Below are 25942 nucleotides of genomic sequence, written 5' to 3'. Positions count from 1 at the left end.
CAGAATCATCTTTTAGAGTGCCTGCTAGTAATGATGTAGTTTCCAGCCACATGTCTGCTATTTGTTTACCCCATACCATGTAAGGCTCCCTTAAAGCATTCTGTGCAATGGCAGCCTTGAGTTTTTGTAGTCACAGGTCACCCTGTATAAAATAGACTTTATAGATATGTATTTATATAATGTCAAATTGTACACAAACTATCATGACAGAACAAAACTTCCTTGTTGGTTGTGCCAGAATGTCCGAGTTAAGCCTTTAACATTGGAGATGTTGCTGGCGACATGTAAATAACACGCTCACTGACAAACCTTTACTTGATCAGCATGAAGCAGCCGATTGTGTGGCTTTACAATACATATCGGCTTTGCACGATTTTGATGTTGCATCAGCTTTGCACATGTAAAATGTTCGAAAGATGCAAAGCTGCTGTTCTCCACCAGTTGGTCGATTGCGTAAACACTTTTCACCTCTGTAAAGTGTTGCATATCAGCGCGAGGCTGCTTTTCTCCGCTTCTGAATCCGCTGGAATTATGTTAAGAATGTAAAAGAATATGTGTGTTACTGTAGCATTGTAATCTTAAAAGAAAATAGAATATAAAAACAAAGTATTTGTAGAAAAAAATGTAAAAAAATATATATAAGGTGATATAATTTAAAAGCTATTTACAAATTATACAGGCAGGTCCGGTGGTAAAGGGTTAAAAGCCTCAAAGTATATAATAAAAACTAAAATAATAAAATAAGTAGCACATTTTTATTAGCTGTAACAAAGGTCAAAGGCTCTTTGTTTTTAATGACTAACTTTTTGTGCTGACCAAAAAGTTGTGCTAAAAAACCACAGTGTAATCAGTCATAGAGCAGCGCAGACATTTCTCATCACACTTTAAGTTGTCATCTTCAATTCAGGAGGTTGGGGATGAACTGCAATTAGACCTTTTCTCATGAGTTGTTTCCTCCTGAAGTCAGTTGAACCGTTTTAATCTCAGCTGTACTTTTCCAGTGGTGAAGTTCCTACCTATTTGCTTATTTAAATCTGGGTGCTGACTTGTTTACCTTTTCTTTTAGCCCAGTAGTGTACACAGCTTGTGGTGCTTTTTGTACAATGCAGCTCAGTTTCTGGAATACGGTAGCAGCAGATTATGACAGATAATCAACGTTTTGGACACATTTTTGTGCAAATAATAAGACATTAAAGTAAAACTGAAGAATACACAACCTTCAGGGAGACGGGGGTTAAAATACTTTTTGAAAGACTCTTTGTTATTACAAAAAAACAAAACATAAAATACGTAGAGTTTGGAAACAGGAGTAGAGATCAGCACTTGCCATTTATCTGTTACCGGTACCTCAATCTCCTCTCAGCCTGGTTTCTCAGTGTTTGCCTTGTTTGATTTGAGTTTGTTGACATTGTTGCTTTTTGTTCTGTCCAGCTGGATGGGGACACAATGTTCCTGGGTATGCCAGAAGCAGGCCTTGACTTCACCTCAACCAATCAGGTTAGTGTTGATGCTGCCGTGTTTTCTTTTTGTTTTATTTTGTCTTTTGTTCATGAAATCAGTAATGTCTATTGCTCCTCAGCTTGAATGTGTTCAGTGTTTTCGTTTTAACCTTTTGGCTTTTTTCTAAATAACCTGTGAAGATGTTTTAGCATTCTCTTCTGAACAATAAAACTATAAATCTTAAAGTTTCAAGTTACTGACAATTTAAAAAAAAAACTTTTTTACTTGTTTCTTACCATGATCACACCTTCTGTTTCAAATAGGAAACGTCTTCTTTTTATTCCTTGGAACCTTTTTGACTGGTTTACAACCTAAACTTACTAAAAATAGCAACAAAAAAATAAAGATGGAATTAAACAGTTTGCAATGGTTGTGAGTGGGAAGGAGGGCTATTCTAAATAGTGCAGAACTTTGTCTTTTAGCGTTTTAACATTTCATGCAAAATAAGCTGATTATTGGTGTTTAAAAGTGTTATATGAGCATGTGGAAGCTAAGTCTGACAAACTGTCTCAGTTTTGACCAAAAAAAAGAAAAAAAACATTTGCAGTTTGTGGTTTTTTACTCATTGGCTTTAGAAAAAAATGGAAAATGAAAGAGGGTACATGAAAAAGTTGTTTTGTAGTCAGGGGGGGTTGACTGGTACTGGTGCTTGCTGGTCTTTGGGTTGTCCGGGCCCGTCAAGGGTTATAGACAAGAGCGGCTGCATCTTGAAGGAGGCGCAGGTGTGTCTTGCAGGAGATACATAAAGTAGGATGCTCACACAAAATTGTCAATTTTCCTCATTTCTAACAGTCAGGCTGCACACAACAGTAGCGCAAGGTACCCAGACTAACGGGCCCTTTGCACAGTGTGCTGGTTCAGGGGGGGTGGTTGAAAAAAACCTGCTCACTCTTGTTTATGTGATCGCTACGACCTATCGTCTGCAGCATGCCCGTAATCAAATGAGCCCGAACATTTTCCTTCTACGGGCTCACCGAATCTTCCAATCTCTAGAATCTTACAATTTTGTGCGGGCCACTTGCTTTTGCCCATTTTGTGCCCACAGACAGCTCATATCTACCCGTAAGGGCAGTTCTGACCGAGGTATCATGACAGGAAGTGAAAGACAGTCAGATCATTAGTAGGACTAGTTAGTTTCCTTCTTATTTTGCTTCCTCCTAGTTAGTGCTTTTGGAAAAGACATTTCCAGGCAGGTTGGTTGACTCAGTTTCAAAGCAAACTGAACTAAATGAAGGAGTAACTTTTTCTGCCATAGAAGATGAAATACTAGAATACTCAAAGCAAGAATTAAATCATAAACCTGTAACTTAAAATGAAATCCATTTAGTTAAATTGTATTTTTCCAAATTTACCAGTTAACATTTTTTATTCACTAACTTCAAATAAGTTATCTGTGACTCCACTGAATATTCAATCTACTGTAATAGGATCTGCTGTATCCAGACTGGTGCTGGAGGATAAATGTAATATTTCATTAGAAATCAGCGTTTGTTACATACAGTTACCTCTGTTAGCTTAGCAATCGCTGTGGGTGTAAATGCAGCTGCCCTGTTTATATCACTTTGACACGCTGTCAAACAGAGTAAGGCTCAGGCATTATTAGATTACTTGGCAACAGCTCCAGAGCTCCACAGCGCAGCAAACGTTGTTACCAGATGCAGAAAGGAGCTTCAGACTGTAGATATTGTTTGTTAGACTCACCTCACTGCCAAAGAAGGGCCACATTAATAAGAAGCACTACATTATTCATAAAGCAACGTATAGAGCATACTATATGGCATAGAACTGAATGTTTAGATGTTTTATTCATAGTTTCATTTGCAAAAAAAAAAAAGACCCAAATAGAAGGGAGGAAGAATAATTGATGAATTTATTATGAAAGTTTTAATGAAGTCCAGAGATGTTTTATTGATCAGAATCAATTTCTGTCCGGTCTGACCCTCATCGTTGTCGTTCCTGAGTCACAAAGAGAAAGAACAAAAGGAACAAAAGAAGCCAAGCTGCACAAATATTTCTAAACAAATTTATATTCTTTATTAGAGAAAATGCTATTAATTTAGGTTTTTTTCCTTTTAAAAAAACAGGACTTACCAAGCTTAAGTGATACCTTCCTGGTAAACATTTGTTTTTTAATGCCTAAAAAATGTAGTTTATGTTTTTTATTCATTTATGAGGGATTCTTTCTATTTTTTGGTCCATAACTCAAACACATTTTATTTAAAAATATTCCGTTTTCATTGGCTTGTTATATCATTTTAACCAACACTTACACCAGCAAGTAGCTTCCCCATCATTTAGTGTTTTTCTATCCGCTGCTCAAAGAAATTTGACATTTAAAGATAATATCAGCTGTAAAAATGAGCTCCTTGAGTGATTATTGATAATTTTAAAGCTGTAATTGATTAACATGCTAATTATTGCAATAATTTTACACTATCTTAATTTGTGCAAAAACTATGCTTTTTTTTTACATGAGTTGGCTGCACCTGTTTATACTCTGTTATGATGAGCTATGTTAACATTTAATCCTAAACTTAATTTTTTCCTCTGTACCACAGATTTAGGCTTTCTTGCTTTTGAGTTCTGCACAGATTTATGACACTGCTGAGCGTTTTAGTGAGACCTCAGTGCGCAGAAGTGTGGTGTCATAAAAAAGTGCATTATCAATGAACTTCCTCTTTTATCACAGCTTCACTGACTGGCCTGTTTGCTGTCTGTTTATGTTTTCTTTTCATGTAAATGTTTTCAATCAGGAATTATCAGAAAGAAACAAAAAAACAGTTTATTTACTGCCTCTTTCTAAATAGCAGTTTGACTCTCATGCATGTCTTTCTCTTTATGTCGTCAGCTCAGTTGTGTATTCTTAAAACCAGTACGACATCTCCATATCAGTTTGATTTGTGTGTGACAAAGTATGTGTGGTTGAGTTTTTTTTTCTTTTTGCAGAAAATATCTTTGCCTTCCTCTTGTTTTGTCCTTGCTACTCTTGGTGGCCTCTTTTTTTTTTTTTTTTGGTCTGACCTTTGACCTCCTCCTGGCCTCTGGACCCATTTAAATCTTTGTTTGTCTTTGTGATTCTTCCCACAGTTCCGTGTGCCACAGCCCCCTCACCCTCTCAGCAAGGTGACGCCACCCAACCCACCCTCCCAGCATTGGAGGAGGGAGGCACACATGGCTGACATACACCGTCTGCACTGGGTGAATGTACACACACGCAGACGCACAAACGCACACGCAACAAAGCCAGTCCAGCACTTCCAACAGCCATCAGATGTCGTATTTTCATTTAAAAGTAAATTGGACATTAAGACTTTTCTCTCACATACTTCATATTTTATAATCCTTAGGGATGAAAAGGAATGCATCACCATTAATGTCCAATTTAAATAACTAATTTAATAGCTCATTTCAGACCAGTTTCTCCATCTTGAAAGATTGTAGTCTGGGTTGCTAAGTTACTGAAAACAAAAAGACATCATAAACAGTTGACTTATCATCTCGCCCCCACACGTACAGGTGAAAAGTTAAGGGTGGAGCTTGATTGTGGGTGTGAAAAAACACAGGTTTGAACTCTACAGAGGAAACAGCGCTATGAGAACTGCGTAAATTATACTGTCGGAGTTTTATACCGCTAATAAAAACGAAAAGGTCATTGAACTGCTCAGCCGCTCTGACTGGATTAAGAGAAAATTACAGTAAAAAGTGAATGACTTTAAAAAAAATAAATCATATTTATGTATGCTGGTATCAATGTGTACTGGAGACCAGCCAAGTCTGTCAAAAACCTTTGAGTTTTTGTATAACTTTCTTTATCTTTATGAAATGACTTTTTGCTGTTAGTTTTGCCACATGTAGGTTTGTTGACTCTATAAATCTCAGATGCTTTCTTTATGTAAAACATTATAGGTGGAAGTCCACATGAATCGGAATGCACTGCTGCACACACATGCATGAAATTCTATTCTTTATCCAGATACGTAAATTGACTGATAAATAACTGTTTGACATCCATTAGCTATTGTTGCTCTCAAAATAATAAATAAGAACATTAAACTGAAATGAGTGCAAATCCTGTTGACTTTAATTCTGTTTTTCAGGCTAAAAACAAAACAAAACAACAAAAAATATCAAGAATACAAAGTCTTTAGATGTTAGAAAAATAGGTTTTAAGTTAACTTAGTGCTTTATTAAGAGGAATCGTTGAATGAAAGATCCCCTCAGATTTCGGTTTTCAGCTTTTTCACTGTAATCCAAAATGATGTTTACTGCATCCTGAGGTTAAATGTCTGCCTAAAATCCAGTAGACAGTGCATAGGCAAAAGGACTGAAGCTAAAGTGGACATCACGCCATGATAAGTCAATTTGCCAGCATAATCAAGGCTTTTACTTTTTGTAATATATTTAACGTGCAGGTTAATATCACAAAAATCATTATTAGTCACAGTTTTTCTCCTGTGTTCTTTTCAGGTAATCACATTTGAAGTAAACAAATCAAACAAGATTGGAAAAGCTTTGACCAGTCACAAATGTTTTAAGAAGAAAAAGGTTTTCTAAAAATCTTGGAGGCTTTTTTTTCCGGCTCTGTTTATATTAAAGGATTTGCAGTTATCTAGAGAATCTCCTGGAGTTACATCCTGGGGAAGTAATTGGATTTCTTGCCGCACTGTGCCATTTGTTAACATACAGTTGCAGGTAAAGATTGCAGTGAAACCAGTTGTGAGATTACTGACCCAATCCTAACAGAAAAAGTAAATGAATTTATCACAAATGGGATTTAATTAAGTCAATAAGGAAAGGTTATATATATATATATATCTATATATCTATATATCTATATATATATATATATATATATATATATATATATATATATATATATATATATATATATATATATATATATATATATATATATATAAGTAGATACGTTCAATCTAGCTGGATGTGTAAACGCTGCTTATAGTGGATCACTCACATCCATATTTACATTTCCAGACTGTCTGAAATGTAAAAGAAGTTGTGAGAACTGCATTTGTAATGTGAACACATTTGTTAAGAACTTAATCCTGACTACATTAGTCCTTCTAAAAGTCTCCTGAGCAGAAGGAACAGGCTTTTGTACTGACAAGAATGGCAGAGCAGACCGGGAGTGAGACAGAGGGGTAATTTATGCAGAAGTTGAAGAAATGATAGAGTGGGACAAGGAGGGAGACTGAGAGGCAGTCAGAAAACGGTAGGGCCTGTTTAATTTATGTGGAGTCTGCAGCTCTGTTAGGGAACTGATTGTTTTTGTCCTCAGTACATGATAAATATTGAAGTAAATTATAAGGCTTCGGTCTGATATCATTGACTTTTATAGACTTAATTTTGGAAAGACTGAACAAAGTGTTCAGAAAGATATGAGTAACTCCTTTCATAGAGATGACTTAAAATGAAACCGATCTTCAAAAATATTTGTTTAAAAAGGATCAGTTTTTTCCTCATTTTTAGCATTCTTTTCTTCTAATTGATGCATTTTAAGAGTGTAGATTATTTGGAAAACATCTAAACCCCACTGTTTGCTCCCACTAATGAAAACAGGTCCATCATTTCTGTGTGACAGTTTAGAATTTGCAAATGTCTTGGAAGATTGTTGACAATCTGATCCTTTATTGCGTTTGTGCTGCACAATTTAAGGAAAATAAACCCATTTATTTTCCATACATCTTTATGGTTAGTGTTTTGAGGGCCCTAAAGGTATCATCAACCAAAATAGAGGTTGAACCTCAACCCACACATCTGACACATTCACTCAGTCAAACCAAACAGCTTTTCTTTTCTTTTTCTTTTTTGTGGAAGACATGGCCAAGAGTCACTTACAATACAGGAAAGCCTGCTCACCGCAAAGAATACTTGAAGATGAAACCTTATTAGTAAGTTGTGTGCTTGTTGTAAGGCTGTAGAAAAGAGAGATGTGCTGGTTTATTCCAGTCAGAACAAAGAAAGCAGAAGAGATTCAACATAGTACCTTTCTGCTGTGAGGCTGATGTGTTAACCAGTATACGCCTCTGTACATAAACATTTCCTTTGATAATCATACAACTATAACAAAGATTTTCATCGTATTTTAATTCATCTATCCGGTCAAAATGTGTAAAAGTCATTAAAAGTCAGCAATATTAAGAGACAAATTATGAAAATATTAATTTAGTCCTAACCTGTATATAGAATGTTTACGTTTATTATGTAAAAATGTGTTTATGTGCATTTATATATTACCATGGAGTTTTGGAATAAGTAAATGGTCAAGCATTTTGAACTTCTGAAAAAAAGCAACTGTTTGTAATTGTGTTCACTGTTTTGTTGGCTTTGACAGAAACCATCAAACTAAAAAAGAAAGAAGATAAATAAAATTCCATGTGTTGCAGTTTCTTTCTCCTTGTTTTTCCAAAATATATAATTGTTAGGGTCTTACAATTCATTTTAACAATTTAATTCCTGCCATCCCTTGTGGTTGCCAATCCGATTCATAGTCGATATTGATTTACTGACCTAAAATTAATCATGGACATCTTTTGCCAAAAATTCAACCGGTGAGACTCAGAGATAAATATCTGGTACTGAACAGAGCAGGTGAAGTTTTCCAGATCCCTCGTGCTTCTTGCAAGATAATCAAGTGTCAATTAAATATGTGTACAACAAACGAGTAAACAAGAAGGGTGTCAAATCCGTTCATATTTTAGATTTACAAAGTTCAGCCCACTTTTGTTTTTCCACATCAAAATAATACAAAGATAACATTATTAGAACATTCACACACTGGACGGTCACATGTCTTTGCAAAATTGAAAAGTGTTTTCACACATTGGTCTGGAACGATGGTTTAGTCATTTTTGCTGCCATCACATGTTTGTGGTCCTCTGTGATGCACTTGGTCGTTTTTGCGTTACAGTAAAATAAACCTGCCATGTGTCTATCCAAATGGTATTTTCAAATATCGATTATTATCCATTTATTTTACTTTGAAATGATTTTGTATTGGTATAGGTCGATTTGATTAGCAACTTGCCACAGATGGAATGTTCTGGTTGGATATAAATCAATTATTTGATTAGGTCAATTAATAGTTACACCCCTACTAATTGTTGTTTAGTTAACACATTTTTTTATTTGTAACCTGCTGAGGTTTCCATCCATGTTTATTAGGGGTTTTAAACAGCAAATATTTGCTTAAAATGTTAAAATAAGATGGAAATTTCACAACACAAACAGCACCTCTTTATCAAATCTGATTTGTAACAGCCATGTGATGCTTTTGCCTATCTCTCAATGAAAAGTAAGCTAAATATATTAGCAACAAATTAAGTTCCTATATTTTCTAAGTTGCAGCTGATAAGCAAAGGTGGTTTAAAAGTTTTACAAACTTAACTCTTCAGGTCACTTTCCAGTGACGCCATAGTGAAAAAAGCTGCATATTTCTTATTTCACGTTTTCCGTTTCTGTGTCCCTCATTTCTTTTTTAAGTGGTAAAGCTGTTAGCTTGGAACCCGGTCAGCCAGTGTGGCTGTAGAAAATACATATTTAAACACCCACAAGATTCAATCCGTAACTCATCACTCAGCTCACATGTCATGCAACTTAGAAGCAAACGCTTCATGTGAATCTGAGAGAGCGGAGAGAGAGCGGAGAAGAGTGAGAAAGAATGAACGAGTCAGAGATGAAAGAGAAATCGAGGATGAGATTAGGCGAGCAAGAGTGCAAAAGAGGGGTGGAAGGAGAAGGATGGTGAGAGATGAAGAGCAAAAGAGGGCGAGATGGAGGGACTGGTGTGGCTAGCCAAGCAGAAAAAGGCTGTCAGTCTCTATAAAAGATCTCCTCTGTCAGATTAGTATGAGAAGGCTTCTCTTTCTCGTTTCTCTCCTATGTTTCCCACTCTTCTTTTGCCTGATTCTCTCACTCAATTTCCCTCTTCGTCTGTCCCTCTCACGTGTTTCTCATGCTTTTTTTTGCATGTCAAATTAGCTGTGATGTTTCCTTTGCATTTAAAGATCTGCCAGTGTGTATAGGCAAAATAGGCTTGTTCACCTAAATTACTATATTGTTCTGCTGCTGAATGAGTGAGTATTTGTTCACAAAGCTTTCATTCAAGTCTCGGAATATCATTAGTGATAATTAGTGTGCGATTCAAGCTTGGAGGGAAGAGGAGTGAGTACATGAAAGAAAGTGTAGTTCAGACAGGATTTATCTCTGAGCTAATGATAATGGGCGGTTTTTACAATCTCTACCTTCCATTCACTCTGACAGTAATGTTTCATGACACTTCAGTCTCTTATAGTCCCCTATGCAATTGTTATCGATTTTCTTCAAGTTGTCACTCAGCTAAAGGCATCATTGCTAGTTTATCTAAGCTCTGAGTGTGACTTTGTTCCACGTCAGTAACTCTTAATAGACCCACTTCAATGATAATGGTGTTTTTGTGTTTTTTACGTGTTCTTGTGGCATATTTTCTTTTGATGATGGAAGACGTATGGAAGGAAAATTAAGCTTAAAATTACATTTCGAAGGGGTTTCTTTATTCAAATCATTGTGAATCAGGAGCAGACGAAAAAATGCTGTAGGAAAAGCTTGTAGTTTTGTAAAATCTACTATTGGCAGGCCAAAAACTCTGCTCCTCTCCATTTCAAAGGAACCATGTCCTGGAAAACAACACAGGTTTTTATCATAATCATAATTAAAAGACAATTGGCAACACTTTGAATAGATCAGAAGACAATTGGGGTGGGACTTTAAATAGACAGAAACAACTAACTGTTTCTGTTGGCTTTTTCTTTCTAGTCATATCCTGTGAGTGGTTTGAGCGATGAAGATTTCAACATCCCACCCATCACCCCACCCACTTTACCAGACCACATGATGCCCCCTCCTGGTCCGCACAGTTCCTCCTCTGGACCGTACAACCCCATGGAGTCCTCCTCCAGCTCCGCTGCACACCACCAGTACCGGCTGCAGGGCATGGACATGCAGGGCATGGCCGCCGGCCAGGATGGAACTGCCATGTTGAACCAGGAGGGCAGTACGTTCAGCCCGGACAACGGCCCGATGACCAGCACGCTCTCTGTGGTGAGTGCATCCGGTCCAGCACAGTTTTCTGCATCAACAGTTCTGACCAGTCAACATGAATATTATTATTTACATTTGGAGACATTTATGAGGTCAGGAAACAAAATATCTAAGCTTCTCCACTCCATATCAGTTTAACTGATAGTCTTGATTGGTCCTCACACAAGTATTTGGACTTCTGCTCAATTTTGGGGGGTTTTGGAAGATTATTTATCAAACATAAAGCACAGAAGGGAACATGCTGTGCATTTTAATGGTTTTATGGTTCTTTCCATCAGTTGACAGTTCGCTGCACTCCACTGGTGCGAACATTTTTTTGTTTGTTTTTCATATCTAACAACTTTAGTTCAAATGTTTCTAAGTTTTAGACACAACATGAATGGAGACTTGTAGTAATCTTAATGGCTTCATTTGCAAAATACTGATAACCATCTCTGCTTATTTCATAAATATCATTCAAATGAGTTCCTGGGAAACCTTTCGGTTTCTTGAATTTTCTTTCTTCTGTGACTCATATACGCAGGAGACCTTTTACTAACCTAAACTCTATTAAGTTGCTGTTAAATTCCTATTTCGATTATCTTCTGATCTTTTTCAGATCAAAAGATGATTGCTCTTTTTATTTTAACTATGCCATTTTAAGGCAAAATCACAAAACCTGTTTTCTAGGACATAGTTTCTGCAGAGCAGCAGTAGCCCATTAAAAATTCACCTCCGATTTGTGGGAGGGATTGTTGCAACCACGCCCCCTCTTTCTGTCACCCATCTGTTAACACCATTGACTGTATAAGAGAACTGGACTGAGCTGTCCCCCTGCTTGTGTTCCTAAAAGGAAGTACCTGCCTCCAAAAAGCCAAAATCCCATTGACTTCTATTGAGAAATAAACAGCTATTACTAACTCATTCTGTTTTTCAGAATAGCCATTCATGCTCTAATGCATTTTTTAGCATGTTCTTTCTAATGTTAGCATGTTTGAAATGTTTGATTGACAGATTCTCCCGACCCCCCTTTCATTGGAAGGGGTGTGGACTTCCAACAAGGAACTGTCGTGGTCGGCGACAGTAGTTGCTATAAAGCTCTGATTCAGACCAATCACTGCTTACTATCATTGTCTGGCTGCAAATAGCAGCATCCGTATCACAGAGAAATGGCCGCTGAATTGGCTCTGTTTCGCTGGAGCCGGATGTAAGGCATTTTTAATGCGTGATGTCACACTCTCTCAGTCCAGTTCTCTTATACAGTACATGTTAAAAACACCAAAAGGACAATTGTCATTGGACTGGGTTATTAATGTGTTTTCCTGTTGATCTAAGATGTCTGACAATAATGAGAGTTTCAGTTGCTCAGATATTTCATGGAGCCTTTGTAGTTCCACTGTTCTGCAAAAAGCTGTTTTTTTGGGTTGAACTATGAACATCTGGAGGGTGTACAGAAGGAAAAACGTCCTGTTTTGTCCTTGGTCGGGGGTCTTGACAGTTTCTGCCCCTCTTAAGCCTTTCAGCTGTTCAAAACGGATTGAAACTAGCTTGCAGTCAAGTTAACTGCCTACTGCTGAGGTGAATTGGGCTCAGAAAAGACACACTTTGGGAAAGACATCCAATTTGTTTTTTGATTAAATGTTTATTGACCTAAGTTATTGGAGGTAAATTGAGAATCTCAGTGAGCTGTTGAATTTGGAGTCACGGTCCACAGAAATCCTTTAACTGTATTCTCTCATATTTTATCATTTTGTGTAAGTGTGTGAAATAGGATATTACCCACGGCGGTGTTATTTGAAGGCCTGTCGAAGTGACATTTTCTTCATATTCTAAATTTTCGTTTCACAGTAAAGTGAAACTCGTGCTTTTACCTGTGACATTCAGCCGTGGCACGCTGTGTCATACAGTAAAGAAATGAAAGCTCAGGGAGACCAGTCATTCAAACTGTCGGTTCACAGCAGCTTTCTATTTGTCGGTATCTGTTTCACAGATTGCTCCTGTTTTTATTGAGAATGAAACTGTTTCGCCTCCCACTCGTGATCTTTCAGGGCTTTTGTGTGTATTCTTAACCTCTAAATTAAATGGAATATTAGGAATCCGTTTGGAAGAAGAAAAAAAAGCTCTTGAATCTCGTCTGTGCTGAACAAGTGTGACTGTTAAACACCACAACAGATGCTGTTTTTTTTAACAGCTTTTAATTAAGCTGAGATTTTTCTCCGTGTATTCAGTCTAATTAATCTGCTAAAACTGGAACAATGGAGATCACTGATTCAGCGGCTGAAAGGGAAGCTCTTCTTTTCCTCTCTCAGTCCCACTTTTTTTTTTTCCATCTCTCTCCATTTCTCCGTACCTCACTTTTACACTTCCATACTAACATACATTTACTGCCAGTCCATGAACTACCGTTGCCTAGCAACCACGACGGGCTCAGCCTAATCGAGTTGGGTATAAAAGGGACCTGAAAGACTCTAGTCAAATTGTGTGCGCATAACTGTGTGTGTGTGTTTTATTAATAGCAGAGCAAGACTATTGAGTTGTAGTTAATAGTGAGGTGTGGGCTGCTCTTTTTTTAAAATTTTGTTCTTTTCTCTCCTTGAACATTCAATTATTAATTTAGACAATTGTGTCCTGCTGTTCTGCTGATCCTGTTCCTGCAATTTAGCCCTAATTTACGTGCAAACTAACAGCTTTTTTTAAGTTTGTGTTTTACATCCACTGCTGCACAAAATGCAAGATACAAATTTCTGCCTGTTATGCCGTCGTTTGAGAAATGTTTGCATTGGAAAAGCGTGAATAAAGAGACCAACACCTTCTAGCAGGCGTGCAAATATTTATGCAAGAAACATGCATTTTCTGTTCTTTTTTGTAAACATGGCAATATTTGAAGACTGCCCCTTTAATAATAAAGTCTTAAAGTATGTTTATAGGATAATATTTGAAGGTGCATAGATACAAAGACATAAATAAATAAAGTAGAAAGTAGAAATAAAGTAAAAAAAAAAATCTATAAGTTGTAAATGCAAAAGTCAAAATGAGTTTGATCAAACAACCCTTTCTAAAAACATAATACTATTTTTGTCAAAATGTTTTAATATTTTACTTGAATTTTTGTTGGTTATTGTGCGTTTTTGTAAATTAAGTGTTTCGTTTTTAGAAAATGGTCTCACAATTTCAATCGTTTAATCAAATCTTTTCACTTTTCTTATATTTTTCCGGCTCTTTATTTCTACTTTACCTTTAAAAATGATTGAAAGATTTTAAATAAAACGTTTTTAATGGAATTTAATAAATTTTGTAATACTGCTGTTTTTCCAACATCTTTATGATTTATGTTCATAGCACCGATGCTGTAATCAAGAATACTCTTTGTTTGAAAGAAGGGAAGCAAAAAAGCTAATTTGTTTTTTTCCAGGAAAGCACCATACATATCCATCTACCATATATTTTTACATTCCTACAGAAATGTTATTTTTTCTTGAAATGTCTTCAAATCCTTAAAATTGTAATTATTTTTTTTAACAATCTCTGAATAATGTTACATATATATGTATATATGTGTGTGTGTGTGTGTGCATGTGTGTATGTGTTAAATTAAGTTATCTTTCTACAATTTCCCTCACTTTTACAATTTGTTAGTATTACTGTCTCTTGCATTGAATATATTTATTTAATTTCTTCAAATAGTAGATATTTGGACTAAATGAACAACAAAGTTATGACTTGGTCAGATGTGGAAACCCTGCCGTGCACATCCTCATGAGTGGAACGTTGTGTAACCAGGTGTTCTCTTCTGAGATGAGTCAGACATTAGTCAAAAATGAGGGGTTATGATCACCCAGCCCACCTCCTGGTCACATCTTAGGGAAAACCCCTCTCGCGTTTTCCTTCACGTGTGCTGTATGGTTAGAGTAGTGTTTAACCGGGATAACCCCGCAATGGTTCTGTGCCGGTGATGTGACCTCGATTACTCCTGTTCGAGTCAGCAGTTCAGAGATAATCTAAACCTGAAATTAAAAACCTGCTTTCTGTAATTACTTGCAAATTGTTCCTTTGGTTTTATTGTAGATGTGTTAAAAAGATATTAGCTGTTTTCAAAGGCTGTTAGTATGAGCCTCTGAGCCTCAATAGTCATAGTAACATTGATTCTTTCAGTATAATTTGTTTTTTTTGGTTTCATGTTGATAATTTCGTTCTATTTTTTAATGTATTAAAATGACAATTAAAGAAAAAAATAAATATATATATATATATATATATATATATATATATATATATATATATATATATATATATATATATATATATATATATATATATATATATATATATATATATATATATATTATAGGTAAAATGGGATTATTGGAGATGGCAAAAACTCAGATCCGATTGACAAATGTTCCAAATGACCTTAAGTCAAAAGGTTATGACCTTAAAGTGCAATATTTTTTTGCTTAGTCTGCGTTCTCTAAACTCACAAGTCGGGCCAGAATCAAACCACAGATGAAATTCTGTAGCATTTCCACCTGCGTTTACATCAGTCTGAAACTGCTTCCCATGTTCGAGAAATGTCACTCTTGGTTCCATGTAAATACCACAGCGGTCTTCACAAGCCGCTGCCAGTAACCCGGGACAGGTAATGTGTTCCCCGGGGGGGTCCACCACCTCCCAGACCACATCTGCTAATAATCGATGCCTACGAAGAGGAAACGTTATAGACGCTGCCACCAAGGTTTCGTCTTCATATTCGTGTTGAAGTTCCCGTGCTTTGGTTAACTTTTGTTTTCCTGAGAAGTGGACAGAATATCTGAGACGACTGACTCACTTCAAGAATGCTTGGCAGTTAATAAAGGTTGTTGTACTTCTCCAAAGCATTGCTGTTTTCCTTAAAGGAAAATCTTGATTCATGTGTCCATGTTCTGCATTGCATTTCTGGTATAACTGACGTATACATAACAGACACAGAGCTCATGTACATTTGAATGGAATATCATTTTCATCCTCTTTAGCATGATCATAAATGTCTTTCCAGGTTTTGACCATGGTTAACAGAAACTCGTTGTTCACTTGTTGCAGGTAGCTGACAGTTTGATGAATATTTGTGTTTCATTATAATCAAACGCTGAAACATGACTAAATATTAGACTGGATAAAACTGATGAGATTTCTGCCTGAGTCACACCAGCATGATTTTCTTCCTCTTTTATCCTTTTTTTCTGGTTGTTCTGACTAAACTCTATGCTCTCAATTCAAAACAGGCTTAATAAATAGTGTAATTTTTGACATTTACTGTGCCTTCATGTTTCCTGCGATAAACGGTCGTGTTGCAGATGTGATGGTAAAGGAGTGGACAAAGCTGTCTGGTGACTTCATATCCTGCAATAAACAACTTTCCGATAAATTATTGAGGCCTTGAAGGACAATAAAAAACCATGCGGGCGTTCATTGGGTCTGCACCTGTGGACTCCACGTCTCCTCCAGATATGTAACCACTTCTCCGGAGTGAAGCAAATGGAGTTTAAAAAGCTCTATTGATGTACTTACACATGAGTGGGAAATGGGAATTGATGTTTTAAATGACTTCTGATCCTCTCTACCCTCAGACCTGTATTGCCGGGTTGCCACGGTTACTATCAGATTTCATTATAAGTGAATCCAGGGCTGCTGCACAAATTCTGCCGAGCAAAAGCAGGCTCTCTGTCGGGACTGAGTCTGTTACAAAAACATGTTATGCACCTCGGTCGCTCCTTCATTCCAATGCGACACTGTAGACCGAGACCTGAATCATTTTTAAGGCCATTTGCCAAATAAGTGTTAAAAAACTTGGTGCACTTTCATTTTAGTTGTTAAGAGTTGTGTGTCTTGTTTCCCCATCAAATCAATTTGAGTATGCACCTAGGATTAAGTTCTGTTTTGATGAAGAGGACGGTTTCTCTTCATCCATTGGAGGCTAAGCATGCTTTCATTAGACCGCTTCTCAGCATTTACTATTTCTTGTAACATTTTCTTTTGTCTCCACTGACCTCTGATGTGCTCATAAATGCCAGTATAACGTAATTATATGCTCACTTTGTTCTGCTGTTTGAACCTTAAGAGGACTTTCCTCCACATGGTTATTAGATGTGCAAGTAATAACAATTATCTGGAGTAGCTGAGCATGAAAATGATGAGCCACACTCACTTTTCCCCCATCTAAAGCACAGTTTCTGTTTGAACGGTGCTACACAGTAAAAACTGGTCTGTAAAATGAAGAAAAATGTTAATTTGGTTTTCTTTTTTGAATTACTAATTCTTTTGTGATTTCCTCGTCCTTTGAAATGCAGGGACCTTCATAAGAAGCTTTTTTTTGTCAAGCTTTTTAAGCACGTTACAAACATTATTATAAACTGCCAAATATAAGCAGTCTTTTTTATATCCATTACATTCGGGATTTTAAAAGCGCCTTTCCTCTTTGGTGCGACATATATGTTTTATTGTGTTAAATATGTGTGCAACAGGTGGGTTCCTTTTGCCGCAGGTAAAGGTTCAATAAGAAATATAAAAGGTTAAGCAACTTCAAATAATTCATATAAAGATAGTGCTAAATAACTGGAATGAAAAGATAATATTAAGGATTTTAGATAAGCAACTAAAACCACACATTAACGGTCAATTAAGATCAGATAAATGTTATTGATCCAGCCATGGGGAAATTCAATTGTTACAACTCTGGGGATCAAGCATTAAGGTGCAAAGAAGAAAAAATTAAAATGTGAGAACAAATTTCAAGGTACAGGAAAATTGTACTAATACGGTAATTATAATATGTAATAAAATAAAAATTATACAAATCTTAAAAAGCTTTCATTATAAATGCTATAACAAGTGAAGAGTGGTTATATACCTGGATTTGTGGCTGGGAGAAGAAAAAAAAGCAAAATATTCTAAAAACTAAACTGAAAAGTGAACCTCAAACTCAGCCTTGCCTTGCAGCTGGAGCGGTAGCTGTTCAAGGAACATCTCAGCATCGTTTCATGTTTTCTGCACTTACTTCAGCCTTTTGCTTGTTGCTGTTTCAGAGTGATGCACCTCATCTGAATATGTGGAAAATTCTGGTTTGTAATAAATCAAAGTAAGTGCAGCTTATGGAACAGAAGGCATGAAGAGATGCTGAAATAGTTCACATAAAAGGAAAGTCTTCTCTGATTGATTCAAGCACACAGCCGACAAAAGTATGAAACTAATTATAAGAAATGAGTTCTTTATGCTGCTTTTTAAAGGAAAAAAGTGGCCAAATCAACAGATTGAAATGTGCTGCAGATAAATATAGATCTAATTGTTCTCTGTCATTATGTCTTGCTTCCTTTGTTCAGATGCAGCAGATGGTGAACTCAGATACTCGCTTTACCAGCAGCCAGCAGCCAATTGAAGCCGCACTTGGACCCAGGAGCCAATCAGGCATGAGCCAACAAAACCATTTGTCCACAATCAACCAACCCCAACTGGGGCTAAATGGAAGCTCTGCTACCCACAATTCCCCTTCTCCTCCTGGAAGTAAATCTGCCACACCTTCTCCCCCGAGTTCAGCCCACGAGGATGACAACGATGATGGACTCAGGGTAAAATAGAACAGAAACATCACTGTGTCATGCACCATTTTTGCTCAGTCATGTGACTGTGGAGAGTTTTAATGTTTCCTGCTCGCTCACTGTTAGCTGTCCTGCCCTGAAGCAAAAGCTCATTCTGGGGAAATGAAACCATCACTGCTGAATAATATTTACTAGTTGACCCGGGAGCAGTAGGTGTGTAAAAGTAAAACCTAGACCTCCGCTTTTCCAAAGATGGAAAATAAAAAGAAAACAACACATCTGAATTAAAGTTTTCCATGAGGCGTCAAACATTCTGAAAATATTTTTTCCACTTAAAAATTAGAGCAGACATTATAATAAGATACAAAGCTGTAAATCAAAAGACAATGAAAAAATAAAATGAAGGGGAAACGCACTTTAATCTGTCAGAGGAATTCTAAAAGCCTGTCAATATGTCAATCCTCTAGAGGTTCTGTCTTATTTTGTGTGACCAAACTATCTCCTAAAAGTAAAGCATGAACTTTATAAATGTAAAAGTTTGGTTCAAAACTTTTTTCTGCTTTGCTGATGGAAAATCTTGAGTACTGTTTCCCTCTGCCTTTGTTTTGGCTGGCAGCATCTATTCGTTTCTTTTTTTCCTCGCCTGTAACCGAATCTGTTTGTTTCCTGCTGCTTTTTTTTTTTTGGTTCAACCTGCTTTCATGAGTTTTGGGGCTATGAATTTCAATATTTGTTATTCATAGTAGATAAAAAGTGTTCCGCTGGTTTTCTTTTTTTTCCTTTTACAAAAAGTAAACTTTAAAATGCCGGTACTAAAAAATAAAATGTTGGCGCTCAGAATTTCACGGGCATTAGATATCAATTACTTAAGGTAGCTAAAATAGCCCATTTTTTAAATACATCACAATTTTTATGATAATAATTCCCCTTAATAGTGTGATCTTAAGGTAAAAATCAAAGCTGCAGTATAAAAAAACACAGCAGAAGATTTAAACTTTAAAGACATTGATTTCTGTTCATCTCTTAAGTTTTTAAGGTTAATAACAATTGAATAAGACATTTGGTTGGTATTAAAATTGTTTTTTGGGAAAGACACAATAAACTTCAATTTTTTTATATTTGACAGGTTATTTGTGTATAAATGTCATTTTCTAAGACCTAAAACTTTTAGCTACGGTAATCTTTTAAATATTGAATCTATTTCAAAATAATCTTTGGGAAAATGAAACCTTAAACCTGAGAAACTGATGCTTTTATTACAGTTTACCGTCTAAAATGTCTTTCCTACTGTTTCCTGCAATTGCACAGCAGCTTTCACTATTTCTTTAGTTTAATACAGACTTCATTTAAACAAATGTGTGCATTGGTTGTAGCGTAGATCTTTTTTTTTACTCAGGCTTCTGCCTGTTCTGCTGATTTATTGGGAGTTCCCCCATGATTCATCTTTGCTGAATGATAACCAGTCTAATCCTGCAGCAGCTTTGTCGTGTTTGATCATTTTTTGCTTGAGCTTTAGCTATATGAATATCATACTTGTGTCCTTTTATGATCGTTTCTTCACAACATTTATTAAATATGGTGCATTTCCCATACTGTCCATCTCTGCAGCCATCATAAATTCCATTTTTTTTTTGTTTCTGTGCTTGAACAGGGAGAGAAGCGACCAGCCGCAGTGGACATCTCAAAGAAACCCAAGACGCCCAAAAAAAAGAAGCGAAAGGACCCCAATGAGCCCGTGAAGCCAGTGTCAGCCTATGCCTTGTTCTTCAGGGACACGCAGGCCAACATCAAAGCCCAGAACCCCAACGCCACCTTTGGGGAGGTGTCAAAGATCGTGGCCTCCATGTGGGATGGTCTGGGGGAAGAACAGAAACAGGTACATCCCCAAAACTGTGCACGGTTCCAACTGTGGAGACATTTCCCTAATTTCTGATCACGGGTTCATGTTGAGATGTTTCAATGGAGTCATGAGGAGAGCCAGCTTCAAAGTAACACAAGAGACTTTACCAGACTGATGACAACAGTTCTTTTAGATCTTGTGTATCTTAAGTTAGTTTGCTGCAGCTGCTTACTGCAGGTTACATCTGGGAACAACATTTAACCCCTTCAACACTGTAATTCGCAACATACCATTTAATCCAAGATTTGACTTATTTTAGCATCACTTTGAAAGAAAAGAACACTAAAGAATTGCTTGGTATATAAGTTGTATGGATTATCAGCTGTATAATATTTATAATTTTCCTTTCTCGTAAATATTATTTTATTTCTATAAATCAAATTGCAGCTTAGTTTTGGTTTGTGTTTATAAATTATTATACTTTTTTCTTTGGGCAACCTAGGTTCTAAAACAGATGAATAAATATGGATTTGCTGTGAACAATCCAGCATTTTAATATTTACCCAAATTAATCAAACCTAATATGAAAAATGTTAACAATATTTAAAAAAAGGAGAGAAAGAGAAAACCTGGCGCCCATTCTATTGATCTGTGACCACATGATTAGGAGGAAAAGTCTCATTCGGTTCTTTTTAGATCACATTTTTTAAGACTTTAATCTGTTAAAAATGGACCAATCAAAATTTTTTATCCCAAATTTATTCGTAAAAAGTAGAACTGATTGATGTTTTAGCATTTAAATGATTTTTGTTTGTAGAAAGTTGAAGATTCCTTCCTTTAAACTTTGAAAGTTTATAAAATGTGTCATCAGAACCAGAATTAAAGAAAGCCCGGCAAAAACGTCCTGTGTCTGAATTCAAACTGATAGTGTTTTCAAGCATCACTGTTCCAGACTGCAGCATCGGAAACCTGACGTCAGCACCTCTGCAGCTTTATTCCCACATTCCTCCCCTTCAAACTCATATAAAGTATAAAATAAGACACTGAGTACTTTTGCTCAAATTGATCATTTTTGCTTTAAATCATTAACATTTTCCATTTTTTTAAATATTTTTTCTTACATTCTTTTTCGGAGACTTTAGGTTAATTTTAAGTGAGATATACCATGGCCTCATTTCAATTTCTGTATATTCCCATTAACTCCATTCATGCTGATTTGGTGACATAAACAGTTCCTCCTTCCCTGTAACAGCTGTAACCGTGGTGTTCTTCAGGGGATTTTTGTTTTTTCGTTTGTGTTTTTTATTGTCAAATGCTGTAAAGCTATTTGTTGTCATTTGTAAATCCAATTTTTGCTAGAAAAGAGGTGTTTGTTCTGACGTGGTCTAAATGTGTTGTAGGTGTACAAGAAGAAGACGGAGACGGCTAAGAAGGAGTATCTGAAGCAGCTGGCTGCGTACAGAGCCAGCCTGGTCTCACAGGTGCTGCTCTCACTCTCAGCTTCTGACTCTCAACCAAACATGAAAGCTGACGTTTCTCTTTTTGACTTTTCTTTTGTTCTCTTCAGAGCTACAACGATCACTCTGAGATGAAGCCGCCCCACTCCTCCTCCACATCCTCCTCTTCTACTTCAATCTTCACACCCAAACCCTCCGTCTACCCCGGGCACCCAGGACAGCACTCCTCCCCCGGTGCCCTCACTCACCCTCATTCCCTCTCTCCCCATCAGCACTCGGGCATGTACATGCAGTACCACCACCCCCAGCATCCTTCCCACGCCTCTAGTCCTGGTCTTGGCCCACACCTGCCCCCTCCTCACCCTCAAATCCATGCCCAGCTACACGCCCTGTCCTCCAGGGGCACTGTGCCGCGGAGCAGCGTCCCCCACCAGGGAGCGATGTCCCTCAGCAATGTGGCCGCGGCGACCACCCCCCCTCTCCAGGTCAGCCCTCCTCTCCACAGCCAGGCACACCTGGGGGGTCTGCACAGTCCACACCATCAGCACCAGCAGCTCAGTGGACACTCACTGGGAATGACACACTCCCCTGCCATTTCACAGGTCAGTCTCACTCATTATTTAACTAGTGAATCCCCAAAATACATAAGAAAAGGACTAAATATACAGAGAAAAAACAAGCAATAGAATGAAAACTCTTGTTTGGAAGAAACGATTATTTCTGTTTCAACATTTCAATGTTTCAATCTAAATTCTTTATCTTTTAGACAAATGCTCCGCCTGTTTATTTCCATTTTCCAACACCTGAGCGGGTTTGTTATGTGGCATCATCTTAAACTTTAAAAAGACCAAAATTTGATGGGATGAGGTTTTATCAAATTAAGCTCAGACCAATTCTCAGTCTAAAGCAGTTGTTACAATATAGAGCATAGCTCCAACTTTTGCGTTAAAGAATACCATCCGGTGTTCTATCACTACCACAACCCTAGAAACAGAAGCAGAAATCAAATTCCATCCACCCATCTATGCTTTTTGGGGTCATGGTGATGATGGGGTCATGTGATAACTGTATTGAAGGAGGCAGAGTACATTCTGGACAGGTCGTCAGTGTGTTGCTGGGCCACACACACACACTCACCCACATTGTGCATACAGGTATTTTAGAGTAAACCTATGAAGCATGTTTTTGGACTGTGGGAGGAAACCAGAGTACCCACACATGTATGGGGGAGAACACGCAAACTCCACACAGAAAAGGTAACCACTGCACCACTGTGCAGCCCAGAAATCCAATTATTTTGTTACTTATTTCCTTTGAAGTATTTAAGAATTTAATGCAGAATTTTTCTTTATTTCACAACATATAATTTTTACTCTGAGGGGATTGATTTATTAAATTGACTTAACTGCACATCTCAAGGGTCGTTTTATGTTAGATTTATTGCTTCAGCAAATAGTACAAGAAATATTATCATAGTTTAATATTATTGTGCATAAAACCCATAAATCCTTAATTTTAGACACCTCTCCTGCCAGCTTTGTGAATGTTTTATAAAGCAGGTCAACTTGAAAGATTTTAGTTAAAAAAGGGGCTGGAGTGAGATGACAAAAGGCCTTCATGTTATTTTGGAAACTTTCATTTTTATGATTCTTGTTTTTCTTATAAAAGAGCAGAGAAACATTTTCTTCTTGACTTAACTTTCATTTTTTATGTCTCAAAAAGTTACAGTGCAAATAAAAAAATATGCCACAACAGGAAATGTGTTAATTTGATTAAAATAACAATAAGAATTTACAAAGATTTGATTTAATGATTAGTTTGTGACTTAGTTCCAGAAAAACTGACTCTGTTAGTCTCTCTTCACCTCCACTTCTTTATTATCTAACTTTCTAACACCACTGGTTGGTAACAGTCATTTTGCAAAGGCATGAGGAAGAGGAGGATTACCTTTAATATGATTTTTTTCTGAGGTCTAAGGTGAGGCTCAGAGATAAAAATGAGTCTCAGGAATACAGTGAAGTCTCAGTTCTAATTTTGTTCCTGCTTTCATGCAGGCGTTTCAAATCCCACATTCTCATAATTCGGTCTTTCCTTCATTTCCCATGTTTTTATAGAAAAAAATTAAATGAAAGTTAAAAAAAAATAATAAAAGAGAACAAGTGACAGAGCTCCAAACTTTTTTTAAACTGGGTGAAGAGTGAAAACTGATGGGGGAAGGGAGGGAGAGACAAAGGAGGCAGATGGGGTCTTTGTCAAAGAGTGAACGAGAAGAATTTGTTCAACAATAGATGAATAGGTGAGGTAGAGGAGGAGAGGGGGAGGCGAGGGGGGAGGACCCAACCACCTGCTGTCCTCCCCTTTCTCCTCTTTCACCCACAACACTCAGATTAACTTCCCTTTCAGTCCTCCGCTTGTGCACATACTCATGGCTGTTGTCGCTCTCACTCGTTTTTCCATCCCTCGCTTCTCTCAAGTGTCTTAAGTTTAAAGGCATGCTCACCTCCCTTCCCGTCTCCTCCTAATCTTTACATCTTACCTTCTCCTTCACCATCCTACTATTCCTGCGAGGGTTATACCATGAAAAAACAAAACATTTGCGTTATTAGCTGGAACAGTATGAGATAAAAGCCATTTTTCAAGTGTAAAGTTATAAAACTATAAGAAAAAGTCATAATTTTACAAGAATAAAGTTATAAAACAATAAGAAAAAAGTCATTTTACAAGAATAAAGTTATAAAACAATAAGAAAAAAGTCATTTTACAAGAATAAAGTTATAAAACAATAAGAAAAAAGTCATTTTACAAGAATAAAGTTATGAAATAATGAGAAAAAAGTCATAATTCTACAAGAATAAAGTTATAAAATAATGAGAAAAAAGTCATAATTCTACACAAATAAAGTTGTAAAGAAATGAGCATTGTGCTTTCATAAATAAAGTTGGGTGTTTTGGCCTCCATCCACATTACGGGCTAACTAAATCCATAAATGCACCCCTTTTTCTAGGCCGATGCCATAAGGCATGTACAGTATTTGGATCTCTCCAACTAGGCTGCTAATGATGTAAACAGCGCAGAATACTACACCTTGTGGGTTAAGGATCTTCTTCTTCTGAAGAGGCCTACTTTCCTGCAAATTCTTTTTTGATGTCCTCATGTTTATAATAAAACATTGTTGACTTGTTGAAGAACTTAGTGTTTTTTTATTTGTGAAACCAATGAAGTAACAGCTTACAATGCACTCTACGTCTCCAAACATGATATTTGTTCATTTTTGTTGTTTCTTTTTTCCTAGTAAAAAGCCTTTTGCCTCATAAATTTATTACTTTAATCTCATAAATTATCAATTTATAACTTGTGAAATTGTAACGGTTGTTTATTCTCTTAAAATGTTGACTTTATTCATGAAAATATTCAACTTTTTTTCTCATGTTACGACTTCTTTCTTTTTAAATGACAACTTTTCTTTTCATAATTTGATACTTTATTCTCGTAAATCTTTCCTTTTTTCTCATAACATTACAAATATTCTTCTAAAATGACGACTTTTTTCTAATTCTTGTAAATATAAAAATCATTATTTACTTCTATGCAAAAACTCTAGTAGATAATAAAATAAACTCATCAGAATGATAAATGCTTTATAATTACCGCTGATGTTTAACTGCAACGCAGATTTAGGGTCTCATTGAAACCTCTTGTGAGTTTCAAAGCATTTCAGCAGAGAAGCTTCTGCAGAAAACGGCCATGTTTCTGCTTGAAGGAGGGAGAAAGCTAAAAAGAAAAGTTAAAGGCAGCTTAATAACGGCTCATTGGTGTGTGCGCTGGGTTTGACTTGTCCACTTTAAATTAGAGCAAAACCCTCCAAATTAAATTCTAATCAAAACACGTTCAGCCTCGTTCTGTTATCAAAACGTTACCCTTGGATGTAATTAATGCTGGTGCAAAGCGTGACCACTTCCTGCTCTTAAAGGCTAATTTCAATGATGCTGTGACTGATAAATAAAGCAGTCAGTATGAAGGAACTCTAGTCTTTTTTAAGAGTTGTGTTTCACAGCCGCTCCCACTGCTGACCGTGTTGATAAGCAGGCGCCGAACTAGAATAACTGGCTTTTAGGATTTTTGTTTTTTTGTTTTTTTTTTGTTTTAGAACACCAGCGTGCACCTCTCCCTTTCTCAGCCTGAATGTTTGCTTATGTCTCCCAATCTGATCACATCCTTCCACTTTAAGTTGAAGCGAAGCAGCTCTGTTTATTTCTCTGTCAGAAAGAAGTTTTTTGATGATGTCATTGGATCTGTTATGGGGGTTCACTCTGTTAACTGCGGGTGCTGTGGGTTTTTGGGGTTGTCCAGAGTTGTCATAGAGAGGAGTAGCTGCATCTTAGGGGGAGCGCTGGTGTAGTTTCCTTGAGTGAAGTATTTTTAAGGATAAGGTAAGTAGTATGATGCTGTCGTACGGTGCTGTTACGGTACGCTCTAGTCGTTAGGAAGCTACACGTGTT

General features: G+C 36.8%; 1 protein-coding gene across 1 annotated transcript in view; it reads left to right on the top strand.

Moving 5' to 3' along the window:
- tox (thymocyte selection-associated high mobility group box) overlaps positions 1-25942 on the top strand; it is a 50160-nt gene that overhangs the window by 20484 nt on the left and 3734 nt on the right. Inside the window, exons 2-8 of the mRNA XM_011486632.4 lie at positions 1432-1497; positions 4588-4698; positions 10315-10599; positions 17931-18176; positions 19798-20022; positions 21387-21467; positions 21554-22045. Coding sequence (XP_011484934.1) covers positions 1432-1497; positions 4588-4698; positions 10315-10599; positions 17931-18176; positions 19798-20022; positions 21387-21467; positions 21554-22045 — 1506 coding nt within the window. The remainder of the gene's footprint in view (positions 1-1431; positions 1498-4587; positions 4699-10314; positions 10600-17930; positions 18177-19797; positions 20023-21386; positions 21468-21553; positions 22046-25942) is intronic.

Source organism: Oryzias latipes, chromosome 17 (assembly GCF_053564925.1).
Source record: "Oryzias latipes strain Hd-rR chromosome 17, Olatipes_Hd-rR_3.1".
Lineage (NCBI taxonomy): Eukaryota > Metazoa > Chordata > Actinopteri > Beloniformes > Adrianichthyidae > Oryzias > Oryzias latipes.
The sequence above is the reverse complement of the archived record's forward strand: the minus strand, read 5'-3'. Positions and strand labels throughout refer to the sequence as shown.